The sequence below is a fragment of the Vipera berus genome, assembly GCF_964194415.1.
Source record: "Vipera berus genome assembly, chromosome: 6".
Taxonomy (NCBI): Eukaryota; Metazoa; Chordata; class Lepidosauria; order Squamata; family Viperidae; genus Vipera; species Vipera berus.
In genome coordinates, this window is record NC_138208.1 from 63745663 (window position 1) to 63760487 (window position 14825).

General features: G+C 40.0%; 1 protein-coding gene across 1 annotated transcript; it reads left to right on the top strand.

Annotated features, from left to right (window-relative positions):
* Nucleotides 1-2897: 2897 nt before the first annotated feature.
* Nucleotides 2898-13959, top strand: ANKRD54 (ankyrin repeat domain 54). Its single transcript, XM_081330498.1, has 8 exons — nt 2898-3185; nt 5469-5516; nt 6658-6756; nt 8824-8895; nt 9604-9651; nt 9741-9865; nt 11408-11515; nt 11968-13959. Exons 1-8 carry the CDS (start codon nt 2954-2956, stop codon nt 12040-12042), a joined length of 807 nt encoding a protein of 268 aa, XP_081186624.1. The 5' UTR covers nt 2898-2953; the 3' UTR covers nt 12043-13959.
* Nucleotides 13960-14825: the final 866 nt, after the last annotated feature.

Below are 14825 nucleotides of genomic sequence, written 5' to 3' on the forward strand. Positions count from 1 at the left end.
GTCTTCCGGCCACCAAATTTGTGGCACTTCCCCCTTAAACCGGAAGTCGCCGGTATAAATAGTCCGTTTTGGCCGACTATTACAATTACTGTAGGGATGAAAGAGGCGGCGTTAATCTACTGCTAATGTGATTAAGTAAATGTGTTACATTTAGTGTGCGTATGTTATAGGTCTAACGGCAATCATGCTAAGTAAACCCGTATTTGGTACACTGTTAATTGTTATTCAATAGATTTATAACCCGCATTTCTTTCATAACAGATATGTGTTAGATCAAATCAAAAGACCCAAAGCATTATCTGATCTTCAACACTGATCATTTAGTTGCAAGATCGCAAGCAGGATGAAAATGTCACAAATTTCCACTGGTTTTTAGTGATCAGAATTGATGGGATTTGACAAATGTATAGAGCAACAGGTTTGAATGCTTCGTTAATAACCACTACAGAACAATATTGCCTCCTAACCTGAAAAGTCAATTTTCTTTTCATAAAGCGTGCATTAGATCGGGTCTTCAAGCTTGGCCCTTTTATGACTTGTGGACTTCAGCTCCCAGAATTCCTCAGCCAGCATGCCTGGCTGAAGAATTCTGGGAGTTGAAGTCCACAAGTTATAAAAGGGCCAAGTTTGACGACCTCTGCATGAGATAATAAAACAAATTTCTGAATCACAATTGCAACTCAAATGAATCCATAATTACTAATCAAGAATGGTGAAAAGAAGTATAAACAAAAAATTAGCCACAGGTGAGATATTTGTGTACTGGTATTTTTATAAAAATTCTCTGCCTCCAAAGGGGAGCAAAAGGATTGCAGAATATTTTGTTTCCTGAGAATGTTCCTGTACTCTTTCAATAGGAAAAAAAGACATGTTTTTTTCCTCTTTAGCATTACTTATGACACCAAAGTTAAACCTACTGAGTTTCTGTCCTATGGGATTTACTTGTTAATGCTTAATACTGCATTTATAACAACATACTGTATTGACTACAGCTCGGCTTTCAACACCATTTTGCCGAGCATTCTCATCGAGAAGCTGACTGACTTGAAATTCTCCCCCGCCATCTGCGATTGGATTCAAGACTTTCTTAGGGATCGGTTACAAACAGTGAGGGTCGGCTCTGCTTTGTCCACCCCCCTGAAGCTTTGCACCGGCACGCCACAGGGCTGTGTGCTTAGCCCCTACCTGTACTCTTTATACACTTATGATTGTGTATCATCTGACCCATCCACTGCGATAATCAAGTTCGCAGATGATACAACTGTGGTGGGTCTTATTACAGGTGGGGATGAGACAGCATATAGGGTGGAGGTACAAAAACTATCCATATGGTGTAGTAACAACAACTTGCACCTAACCATCGGCAAGACGAAAGAGATGGTGTTAGACTTCCGGAGAAAAAAGGAGGAACCTGCCCCACTTTACATTGGAGAGAACTGTGTAGAGAGAGTTTCCTCCTTTAAATTTCTGGGAGTCTACCTCTGTGAAGATCTGACCTGGAAAGTTAACACAACTCAGGTGGCTAGAAAGGCCCAACAGAGGCTTCACTTTCTTAGGGTCTTGCGGAAGAACAGGGTAGAACAACGGCTAATGACCCTCTTTTACCGGTCTACTATAGAGAGCGTCCTCTCGTATGGTATTGTGGTTTGGTATGCTGGTCTGACAGCCGCGGATAGGAAAGTATTACAGAGGGTAGTGAGCACAGCACAAGACATTGTGGGCTGTTCCCTGACACCACTGGATGACATCGCCAGGGCTCGTTGCCTTGGAAGAGTGAGGAAGATTCTCAGGGATGACTCACAGCCTGGACAGTATCTCTTTACTCTCCTACCATCCGGTAGGAGATATAGGAATATAGCCAGCCGTACCAACAGGCTGAAAAATAGCTTTTATCTGTGGGCTGTTAGACTTTTAAATAGGACATAATCTTATGCAGAATTGACTTGGGAGGCCAGTGTGTGGTGTAGTTGGTTCACATAGTGTGGTGGGATGGAGGGTTTGTTGTCACTGTGTGTTGGGGGGAGAGAGCATGGGGGGAGGCTCAATGTACACATGTTGTACTTTGACAATAAAGGTTTATTATTATTATTGTCCTTGAACCTATATAAGACTTTTAGTTTAGTTCGAACAAGGGGTAGACATTACAATTTAATGTCTGGAAATACCTTCTCTCAACACTGAGGTTTAAACCTTGGTAAATAGGTTTGTGTAGTTTGTAGCCATGACAGTGTGTTTTGCTGTAGTTTCATTTTTGGGGTCAAGTAATTGCAGTATCTTCCCCTCTGAAATGCTTTCTATTTTTGCTGCATTGAATAACTTTTATTACATTTCTCCGAATTGCTCAAGTGCTATAATATCCTGTGTATAAATGGGGTTTCTAATGAAATGTTGGTATGCATTCTGCACTTTCGTTCAGGGTGGTATGGTAGTTAAAGCTCTCCCCCCTCCCCATTTGCAAGCTGTGCTTTCACTTCCTTCCCCCGAAGAAATAGCACCATTCTTTTTTGCTGCTTGGGATGTCCGCTTGCCCTTCTCCCTTTTCACATTCAGATACCTCTTATGTGTAAGGGGTGCTGTTTTTCCTATGCAAAGATGCGCATTTGAAAGAGCGTTTTATTCTAGTGTGTAATGCTTATACCCTCCCCAAAGGATGTGCTGGACTGGACATCAGCCAGTAATAATCGCCGACTGTGGCCATCAACCTTCCCAGTCTTGCGCCCAAAGGCATCTTACTCCGTACTTGGCTGTAGACCGGATTCTCACCTTTAAGGAAAGTTTCCCTTCCCGTCATTCTCAGTCTGTCGCTTACGGCATCCGACTACTCCTATTGGCTGCTACTTGCCTTGTTCCCTTCCTTTTATTTCTATGGTTACGCGAATTCCCCCGCCTCCCGTCAGCGAGCTTCGGATTTCTGGGCCCGCTTTAAGCGAAGGCTTGTGGGGGGGCCGGAGGGATGGAAGGCGGTAGCCCCGGCCAAGCCAGCCCAGCCGATGCCGCGAACATGTTTTCCCTGGCGGGTCTTGGCGTGGCCTTGCGGACCATCCCCGAGACCCCGGATCCGGCTGCTTTGGGCTACTTGCAGCTGCCGTGGCAGACGGAACACCGCGTGTGCAAGATCATCAGTCGCCGCCGCAAAGACGCCCGGCTACACCGCAGGGTGGGCCCTCTGGGCAAGGAGATTCACGGTGAGGGGCTGGCCGTGCGGCTAAGGCGGGAGGGCGGTCGCTCTCTTCTTAGCCCGTGACCGAAAGGCCGGCGGCCGCCCTCTCCTTACCGGAGACTGAGATGGTAGGCAACCTCGGCTCTTTTATGACTCGTGGACTTCAACTCCCAGAATTCCTGAGCCAGCTATGCTGGCTCAGGAATTCTGGGAGTTGAAGTCCACGAGTCATAAAAGAGCCGAGGTTGCCGACCCCTGGTCTAGGAGCAGCAGGCGGAGGGGGTATTGGGGAGCTCCAGTCTGTGGCTTCGTCAGGAATTTGGAGCTCTTCCATGCTTTACTGTACTCTGAAGGCAAAAGCAGCGGGTTGGAATGGAGTTGTCAAATACAGGTAGTCCTCAACTTACAACAGTTCGTTTAGTGATTGTTCAAAGTTACTGGGGCATTTTAAAAAGTGGCTTATCATCATTTTTCAAACTTAATGATCATTGCAGTATCCCCATGGTCACATGGTCAAAATTCCGATGATCGGCAAGTGGTTGATATCTACCACATTTCAGTGTCCCAGGGTCATGTGATTAGCTTTTGCAACCTTCTGACAAGAAAAGTCAATGGAGAAACCAGATTCACTTAACAACCGTGTTACTAACTTAACAACTGCAGTGATTCACTTAACAACTGTGGCAAGAAAGGTCGTAAAATGGAGCAAAGTTCACTTAACAAATGTCCCACTTAACAACATAAATTTTGGGCTCAGTTGTCATAAGTTGAGGACTACCTGTAGATATGGATAAGGGACTAAACATTCAAGGAAACACACTTAGGCATGGACACATACTTGTTCCTGTGATAATCCAAACCAACCTTCCCCAACCTGATCTATTCCAGTTGGCGTTCATAATTGTCCAACAACCTTCCCTGTTACCAGGATGAAGGACAGGACTTTTCATAATAGCTCCTATGTTTTGGAACACACTGCTCCTGGCAGGATGCTTTGGCTTATTTCAACAAGCCAAAACACTTGCGAGCATTAATTGTACTATTACGGGTGGTATGTTTTGTTTTAATGAGGGCTTATTAACCATGTTGTTTTTCTTTTGTTGTGTGCCACCTGGAGCATGTTTGATTGGATTGCCTACAAATATTATAGATAAAAATACTGGACTGTGCAAGGGAATTATCGTTCATGCATCTGCAGAGCACTGATCTGGGTTGTGGTTGATCTTAAAATTATGGGGCGGCGGGGAAGAGAAAAATGTATTACAAGCATGGCTCAGTGATGTACATTTGAAATAATTTTGCCTGTTAGATATGAAGTCACCAGAATTCTGATTTTGTATTAAAAGAATGCATGTAGTTTAAATTGTGAATAAAATGAGGTAGCTTGTGTTATGTTATATATTAAGGATTAACAGATTTGTGATGAGTAAATTTGGTCAAAGCAATCCAGTTATAACTATTAATTGCAACTTACTGCTAGGAAAATTTGTAATATATTGAAGCCTGTGAAGTTTGTTTTGTTCTGTTCTGTTTTATGTATTCTGGATAAATAGTAGTAGAAATGTGGACAAAGTTTGCTCACTTCTCAGAGTAAATTTTTTTAGGAGAAGCAAACTGGGAAAACCTTGTACTCTGGTGCTCCTCTCTTTCCAGATACAAAAGGGTCATTAATTCTTGAAAGATCTTTTCAGTCAAAATCATACCAAAGCCCTCAAATTATGAAAAAAGAGAAGTCAAAATTATTTGGCTTTGCCCCATCCAGGAACATTGTTGAAAATGCCTCCTTTGGCCAACTAGCCCATGACCCCCTACTTGGAAAATATTACCTACCCTTTTTGCCAAGAGAAGGAGATGGTCTGTTTCGCTGCTGTTTGCAATACTAAAATTAATTTTAAGAAGTAAAAAAAATTCCCACAGAAAGTCATGACACCTGAATAATTATGAATCCACTAGCTAGAGTTATCACACATATAAAACACATAAAACACTGCATCACTGCATTCTGCCAGTAAAAGATCACCCTTGAGGAGAAGGGGTGGATCAGGGGCGGATCAGGGGTGTCAAACTGCCGGCCCACGGGCCAGTTGCATCGTACGGAGGCCGCGCCCACCCCAGCTCCGACAATGCAAAAAAAGTTGTGATACGTCGCAACACGTCACGTGACATGGCGCGTTTGACACCTGTGATGTCGATTGTGTATAGTAAAAGAGTCACAAAACCTTCGTTTAACCAAACCTGATATATTTGTGTTTGTTTTGCTTTTTATAAAATTAAACTGAGAAGGAAATAACTCTCTCTTTTTCCACAGCTTTAAAAAGATTGAGAGAAGCTGCTAATTCAAATGATTTGGAAACAGGTAACATTGCATCGGTCAGAATTTGATTTATAGTTCCATGTATTTTCCCCTACGTAGGTTTTGTTGGAGAAATATGGGTCTTATAAAATGACAGGCTGTAAACAGGAACAGATTGTTTACGATGAGAATGTTCAATAATACAGTATTAGATTCCTAAGAATTCCATTGGAATGTAAGTTTTTTTTACAAAAAAAAATCAGCTTGGAGGAAACTCAGGTAGGCCTGAAAATGGGTCTGTTAACAAAAATGTTAGTTCCTCCCCCTTCTTCTACCTATGTTTTATCTTCTTTTATCTCCTAGTTTCCGTTTTAAGTCTTTCCTGACCAATTCTGTCTTATTGTAAGATGAATACACTAGTGGAGGCTTGTAAATAATTTTCTCAAAGAAATTTGTTTATGGAAATGTTGGCTAGAAGAAATACAGAGGGCTAGATTTCAGTGCTTTGCTAGCTAACCCTCCACCTTCACTTTCCTCATTTGCCTGCATATCTAATTTGTTGGCATGCAGTTCCTGATTGCCAATCAGGATTATGAGACGAGTACATTTACTAGAAGTTTACATTGTAGGAATATGAACTTTTTCTATCTTTATCTTGTTAACTATATTAAATATTCTCTTTCTAAACTTTAGCTGAAATCAGAAGTTTAGACTTAATTTGTCTGAAGAATGTAGTGAGATATTTGAACTTGTCAATTTTTTTTCCTTTCAATTGAATAAGGAAGCAAAATTTAAATAGAAGTGTAGTTCTGGGAGAGACAATGTCCTAACTATCCGAAGTCCAGATATGGATTAAAATTTGCATTTAATGTTTTCATTAAAAGAAATATAAGTCCACATTGATTGAAACAACTACTATGTGCAGGGGGGCGGGGTTGTGGATGCTTTTTTCGCTATTTCACTTTGAGCTTGAAAGGAAGTAACTTACTGATGCTGAATTGTTTGGCAAGAAAGGATATTGAAAAGATCTGAATGAATTTGTGCATGCATCATTTATTTCTTTTAAAATAAACTTTCAGCATTAAGTATCGTTCTTTGAAAGTTTTGCAACATTTTAAGCTAGGATACTGATGGTGATTTTTTTTAGCCAATTAAATCTTCAGGTTATTAATGCTTCCTTTTCTTTCTTATTTGGTGGCATCAGTAATGCAACTCCTGGAAGATGGGGCAGACCCCTGTGCTGCCGATGACAAGGGTCGAACAGCCCTGCACTTTGCTTCTTGTAATGGAAATGATCGCATTGGTAAGCCAATTAAAAAAATGGGAATGCTCACTTTAGATGCCACTTCATCATTGCTGATGATTTTCAAAAGCATTTGTAAATTTTAGCAGGGGAGTTCACTGTTCCTAGGCAGAAGTAATGGACAGAAGTAATGGACATAGATCAGTGTTTCTCAACCTTAGGAAAGTTATGACGTATAGACTTTAGCTCCCAGAATTCCACAGCCAGCTATGCTGGACGAGGAATTCTGGGAGTTGAAGCCCATGCATCTTAAATTAGCTAAGGTTGAGAAACACTGATATAGATTATTACAGGACAGAAAGACGTCAGAAGTGGAGATATCATTATGAAGTATATTTTCTAAAACAGTGTTTCTCAACCTGGGCAAGTTTAAGATGGGTGGATTTCAACTCCCAGAATTCCCCAGCCAGAAAAGCAAAGTTTAACATGGCTGGTTGGCTGGCTGGGGAATCCTGGAAGTTGAAGTCCATCCCTCTTAAACTTGCCCAGGTTGAGAAAGACTATTCTAAATGCAATATTGCAGAGATTACCTGATGTCCAGAATAATTCAGAGAGGTGTTATGGTTTTATAACAGGTTTTGGGTGTGTTCCTTGAAACATTTGGTTAAAAAAAATAAGAATAGAAAAAGAAAAAGAACATAGGTAGCACCAGCATCCTTAATTAAAACTTTTCTGTCCCTTTCTAGGTTGAATGAGACTTGTATATTGGATAGAGGGCAGATTCAGTTAAGCTAATATCAGTTCACTGTGGTCATTTTGGTTACCAAGTGTTGAGTAAAGTCTAAGATGGCTTCTTGCTTCAAAGATGGGCAGTTTGAGATGTGAGGGTCCATTACTTAACTTTACATATTTTCCAAAGTGCCCCTGGAGGCCGATGGATAAAGCTGTGATATTATTCAATAAGATGTACTTAAACATTGCATGGCATGGGTCCGGAGTACCTTAGGGATCACCTTCTGCCAGCATCAACTTCCCTCCGCCCTGTGCGTTCCCACAGAGAGGGCCTCCTCAGGGTGCCACCGGTCAGAGAATGTTATCTGGTGGTCCCCAGGGGGAGGTCCTTCTCTGTGGGCACCCCGGATTTATGGAATCGGTTGCCGGTTGAGCTCCGGATGGCGCCCGACCTTCGCTCCTTCCGGCGCGATCTGAAGACTTATTTGTTCGAACAAGCCGGCCTGGCCTGATGGGGGATGGGTTGGGATTTTATTGTTGTTGTAAATATATTTACCTACTGTTTTAGCTTGGGCATTTTGTTTAATTCTTTTTAACTTTTGTAATTTTGTACTTTTATATGTTTGCCCTGTTCACCGCCCTGAGTCCTTCGGGAGAAGGGCGGTATACAAATAAAATAATAATAATAATAATAATAATAATAATAATAATAATAATAATAATAATAATAATAATTATTATTATTATTATTATTATTATTATTATTATTATTGCTGGTATATTCTTGGAGTCAGTGTGATTAAGAAGGATCTGAGAGAGCTAATATTCTCATTGGCAAATGATATTTGGGGGTGGGTGGGGGTGGGCATCTGCAGTGATGCTTGTGTTTCAAAATGGCAGATACTATTAGGCAAGTAAAGCCTTGGCCCTTTTTATGGGTACAGTAATGCAATGCATGTTAAAAGAGAGTTGAGCTTTAATCCTCTGATCATGACCATCATTTTGAAGCCAATGACCCTCATTATAGATATCCCTTTACTTTTGAAGAGCCCCCAAATGTGGCAGATTAGCTCACATTGTGCTGTGGCAGTTTATTTTGCTGGCAATTCTGTGTGAACTTGAGACAATGGGGCCCATTCAGTAGCGCTTCATATGCAAGCTTGACTGTTTCAAGGGACACAAAAGCATCATTTTATTATGGGGACCTGTTCCATTAAAGTACTTAGGAAAAGAGATATATTTTGATGAGATGCAGCTAGGACTGGTTGCTATCCATCTCCAATAGTTGCTATAAATGAATGAATTCTGTAAAACTATTATGACCCTGGGCTAATACCTGAGATATTTCTGTATGGTTTTCAAAGTAAACTTGAGAAACTCTTCTTCATGTTTTAGTGCAGTTGCTTTTAGACCATGGTGCTGATCCAAACCAGCGAGATGGATTGGGGAACACTCCCTTGCATTTAGGTAAGCATCATTTATCTGAAATGCCTTCTCTCTTTTTTTTTTCCTGAAGAAATCTGCTGAAACTAGATTTGCTTCAAATTTAGGCAGCAATAGCTTGGGACGCACGTGGAAACATTTCTTAGAGTAAACCAGGAAATTGCCCATTCAAGTATTACCAAGCCGAGAGTGACCATATGCTAACTTTTGCCTTTGGAATTGGCCCACATCTGCCATACAGAAAGCATAATATTTACTTTTCAGGACTAGCTTAATGTTTACTGCGATAATTTCTATAAAGTATATCTTAGCATTTTTTTATTTAAAAGGAAATTACATCTGGATGTAAGCAGTTCCATATCTCATGTTTCAAAATATTGGATTTCAATAAACTTAGATTAATGATCCAGCACACCTAAACTTGCACCAAAGAGCTGGTGATATTCTGTTTAGTTCTTGTAGGTTCTATAAGATTCTTAACTTTTTCTGCAGCCTTTCTCTAGTACAGATTTGGTGAGACTGCATTGATTTGCTTAATGCCGTGACATGAAGCTGAGATTAGATTTCTCAGTTTGCATTCTTAGTTAATATACTATATTTACAAAGGGAGCTTTTTGGAAATATAGTCTTTACTGTACAAATAAAGTTGTGATTCTGATCAGACCTAGTGTAACCCCACTGTTTTACTTCAAAGCACTCCTTAGTTCTGTGTTTTATATTTCCCCTCCCCAGCTGCCTGCACGAACCATGTTCCTGTCATCACCATGCTGCTCCGTGGAGGTAACCTTTCTTTTTGGCAATTCTAAAGCTGACCTTTCTTCTCGTGCTCTTTCAACATGTTTTTCTTACTCTGCATTTACATATTTCAGGAGCTCGAGTGGATGCCCTGGATCGAACTGGAAGGACCCCTCTGCACTTGGCCAGGTCAAAGTTAAATATCCTGCAAGATGGCCTCTCACAAAGCTTGGAGGTTGTGCGCCTTGAAGTAAAGCAGGTACCAGAAAGGTTATCCTGGATTTAAGGGGCTGCAGGTGTTTTACACTTAAGAGTTGTCTCTGGGCATCCTAGAAGACATTTGGGACTGAGAAATGTATGTGGATATAGGAGTTTGGTGTCACTGATTCTGAGACAAAGGCAAAGGTGTATAAACCTCATTCCCACACTAGACTAGAAAGGGAAAAAGCCCTTTGGCTTCCAGGATTGAACTTCTAAGATGTAATTGGCCACTCAGATTAGTTGGATATGGCAGAGGTCTTGATAAGTCTAAACAAAAAAAGAAATCTAATCTTTGAAAAGTTTTAGGTCAAGGGGTAATTATTACGTATCTTATTAGGTACCTGTTGGAAGTAAAATCTGCACCTCCCTGGCAACTGTGAAAAAAGAAATTAGAGAAAGTATAGAGCAGATAGAAAAGAAAGGCTTGTTTCCACTCCCCTATTTTATCTGTGACTTGTTGCGGACACATGGCCTTCTACCATATTTTTTTCCACAGGCTTCAAACTTTTTTGGCCTCTGAAGGTCCCAGGTATATTGCTAGTAAGATCATGAAGCAAACATACTGAAGAGAGCCAATCTACTCTCAAAAATATGTACATAATCCAAACAAGCACAGGTTTTTAAAGTACATATTAAACATTTACCTTTTGTTTTACTTACCTTCTAGCTCTTTATAGCTATAGTATCTTTAGGATCTGCATTTTGCCAGAATGACACTTCATTTCTTTCTGTCTACTGCACTCCAAAATCTGTGGCAATGTATTTGAAATGTTACATTCTGAAATAAGTGCACTAAGTGCATTTGTATAACAGTCACTGCAAAGTTTGGGTCTTCTGTTCGTGTGGATCCCAAGTGTTTTGATTTGGAAATGTTTGCTGTAACACTGTAGCTTTCTTGCTACTCTTGTCAGTATCCATACCTATAAAATAGAGATGAAGTCTAATCTAACAATAGAGTTTTACATATATCATGCATGCGTTACCTGCAAAAAATGGGTAGAGCTTTGATTGCATAGTTGTGGTCATTGTGTATAACTTTTTTGCCTATCCTACCCTTGCCTCCTGAATGCCCCTAATAAAACTGTTGGTTAATCTCATTTTTAATCCTTTACCTGTTGAAGGCTGTTGGATTGCCTTGAGTTCATCGCTGGTCAGTTTTTGATGGTGACAGGACTAGTAGGTCAACATTTGGTTTGTTTTTGTTTTTTGTTTTTTGTATTTTAACTTCATTAACTGCTGAGAGTCATCTATGTGAGATGGGGGGCATTGTAAACCGAATAAATAAATAATACTATTGCTTTTTAAAAAAGGGAGTGCCTTGAGTTTCAGTAAAGAATTAGTTTTATTCCTTCAGTTATATTTATGTTATTTAGTTCTTTTTTTCCCCAGGTAGTTAATTTACAGTTGTCTCTGTCCTTTCACTTTACTAAAAGTTTATAGTAATTCTTCAGATTTGCTTCAGAATTGGATTTTCAATTAAAAATTTGGGCTTTTTTCATTGTTTGCTGCAAAGCTCATATTTCCATGTTGTTTATTTTAGATCATCCAGATGTTGCGGGAATATCTTGACCGTCTTGGGCGTCATGAACAGAGGGAACAATTGGATGACCTTTGCACAAGGCTACAGATGACTAGCACAAAAGAACAGGTGAGGGATCAAAGAAAATTTTGTACTAGCTGAGCAGTTCTGCAACTTGAGAAACTGGGAGATCCAAAAACTGTTTCATATCACTATGAAATATTTTTAATTATTGGCAAAATACATATATATCACTCGAATTTAGGATAAATACATTCAGAATATATTGGTATTGTAGGAAAGTGTCTGATTTTAAATACATCACTTATTTTAACTGTATTTTGTAGCTATTTGGAGTCAGTTACAGGTCTGTTAAACGCCTTCATGGGAATTAATGACCCAATTTTCGCCCATGGGCTATTGCCATTGTAGGATGGTTTGCTGCTGCTGGATTTCAGCAAAACAATTGGGTTGAGGGACTTCAGCTGCTGCAAAAAGGGGTTAGGCTGCAAGCTGTCCATTTTTGTAGGATTCTTCATCTTCAGGTCCTACATCATCATCTCATGTGCTTCCCCCGGCAGGTGGATGAAGTTACTGACCTCTTAGCCAGTTTCACCTCACTCAGCTTGCAGAAGCAGAAGATAGACCAGAGGTAACGGGCTTTTCTATTGTCCTCCCACACCAAAGGAGAAGCCCTGGAAGAAAAGATAGCTGGAGCTCCATTGCAGGATTGTTGTTGCCAGCATCAAGCATACGTTTCCTGCTGCACCTGTGTTGAATGGTTTGAAACCATGAGACATCAGTGACTACCTTCAATATTCTTTCTTTGGGCCAAGGATTTTTGCTGTGCTGCCTTCAAAGGCATCTTTATTATTTTGTTTAAGAATCGGGAATGATCTTTCAGCTAATGAGGTGCCCCTCTTGAAGGACACTGCCCTCAGGAAATATTAAGTTCTGCAAATAGCATCTTCAGTCTGCTTCCGGATATATTTGGAGAAATGGCAGCTGTTGGCATTTGCTCTGCTTTTAATACCCAATATTTATGCACACAATCAGTGAGCCTTTGTAGAAGGTGACAGACTATAACTTAATTGACAATAGATTAAAAAAACAGGTTGGGAATATTTTAAATGGAGAAATGTTTGTAGGGCTAGCAATACTGCCTATGTCCACTGTTGGAGCAGGGAGAGATTTTATTGATATCACATACGTGTACACACCTGCACATGTTAAATATATTCACAAGGGCCAGAAATTTCCTTTATGCTGATTCGATTTCCTGCATTTTAGATCACAAAAAGACTGGCATAAATAAATCTACACTCTGCCCAAGCTTCTCTTGCTTATATTACTTAAAGGAGCAGAGCAAGAGTAGTTAAAAGTCTTTGGTTGTCTCTTAGCCTGCTAGCACAAAAAGACATTTGCAATAGTTGGGTGATTCCTTTAGGGCAGACGTGTCAAACTCACGATGTCACGTGACGTTGCGCAACGTATTGGAACTTTTTCACCATTGCCAGCAATGGGGTGGGTGTGGTTTCCCGATGACCTGGCCGGCAGTTCAACACCCCTGCTTTAGGGTGCTGCAGTAAATTGCTAGATCATCAGCTGAAATTCTTATTGTGCCCTTTCCTTGTGGCTCTTCCCTTTTTATCTCTGGTTCATAAAATTACAGTACTTGTTCCAGAAGGGAAAAAAAAGGAGGGAAATAATGTGAAATACATTTGGTGACATGCTAGTTTACTTTCATATGCTGTTTTTCTTCATACAAAGGACATAAAATTGGTTTACAGCTCATGCCAGATTCAGGTACTGTAGCAAGTCATCTGCTTTAAATCAAAATATGTCTCACTGTGATAGTATGTAGGTTGTATGCATATCAAAATATGGTTAGCTATGTTGAATTAGGCACAAACCCTATATAGGATAATGTAAATGGGCAGTATTTTCCTCTGGTGCCTGTGAATTCCTTGAACATGTGAGACTTTTTTAATGATGCCATTTTAATTGGCTTTGGCTGAGCAGGTTTTGGAAATTCTGCTTCTTTTATGGGATATTACTTGCTTTTTCATTTTGGTGTTCAAAATGAAAAAAAAACCTTATTCTGAAGTTCAGCAATTTTCTGTAATCATAAATTTGCTGCATAAGAACTAGTTCAGAGAGAGAAAAAACACCCTCAAAGCTATTGTTATGTCTAACAGGGTCTTTTGACTCCAGCCAACAGTACTTAAAAAGGAAGAAGTCTGTAGCCATTTCAGCATCATCAGAATTCCAAGGTTGTTTAGGTTCCTTGAGATTTGTATCTTCTTATGACTTTATTTTTGGTAAATATTCAGTGTTTGTGGCAAAAGAGTAACTGGATGCGTAACTTTAAAAGAGATACAGTTCTTGGATTTCCTGAATGCATCAGCTTGATAAAGGAATCTTGAATTCTTTCCTAAAGAGGATGCTTTAGTTCTGAATTGGCTCAGACTTTGCTAGAACTGTCACTGTGAATACAATGAATTTTATTCTATTATACAAGGAGGGTTGGAAGCAATTTATCTTTTCAATAAAACTCTGTTTTGCTGTCAGAATGAGTTTGGGATGTTTATTCTTTCCTGCTTTTATGTTGTTTCCCCTCTTTTTTAACTCAGTCTGAAGCCATTTCTTTACTGGAACTAACAGCAGTGAAATGAAACGTGACACTGTCCTGTTGCAGTGAGCTCAGAGGATGTAATCGTGATGTACTCGTAATTTCCTCCCTTTAGTCTGTGACTGAAAACCCATTAAGATCTCCTGACTCTTAATGCACTGGGAACTGGGAACATGTAAATAGTGTTTGGAAAAGAGAGGAGTTGATGCTGGCAGCTAAAGTCTTCTATCAGTGAGAACTTCTTAACTTGTTTGATCAGGTAGTAAATAGGATAGGGACACAGAAAAGGCTGCTCTGATCGTTTGGAGGAAATGACAAGAATTATATAATATCTCCAAAAGCCTATGGAGGAGGGGGAGGAATGATAAAGTACACTTCTCAACAGCACAACACAAACCATATGATATGAGTACTTGCCTTCAACAGTGGGATGCAACATACAAAAGAAGTGGAGTGTGTGATATATGTATGTTTTGTTATTTTTATACTATGGCTATAAATATCTCAGTATCTTTTAAACTTAATCAGATTTGCTGGAATACCTTAGAGGTTTATATGTAAGTAGAAGCAATAATATAGGGACGCGGTGGCTCAGTGGGTTAGGACGCTGAGCTTGTCGATCAGAAGGTCGGCAGTTTGGCGGGTCGAATCCCGAGTGCCGCTTGGGGGGTGTATGAAAGCCCTAATAAGCAGGCATATACATAGAATGAAGGCTACTGCTAAGCTTGTAAGCCGCCCTGAGTCTTCGGAGAAGGGCGGGATATAAATGGAATTAAAATAAATAAATAAAATAAACAGAGTGAGCGC

Coding starts and splice junctions, on each gene's coding strand:
- ANKRD54 (XM_081330498.1), top strand. CDS start 2,954: ATGGAAGGCGGTAGCCCCGGCCAAGCCAGCCCAGCCGATGCCGCGAAC. Junction 5,517..6,657: donor TTCAAATGATTTGGAAACAG/GTAACATTGCAT, acceptor TGGTGGCATCAG/TAATGCAACTCCTGGAAGAT. Junction 8,896..9,603: donor GAACACTCCCTTGCATTTAG/GTAAGCATCATT, acceptor TCCCCTCCCCAG/CTGCCTGCACGAACCATGTT.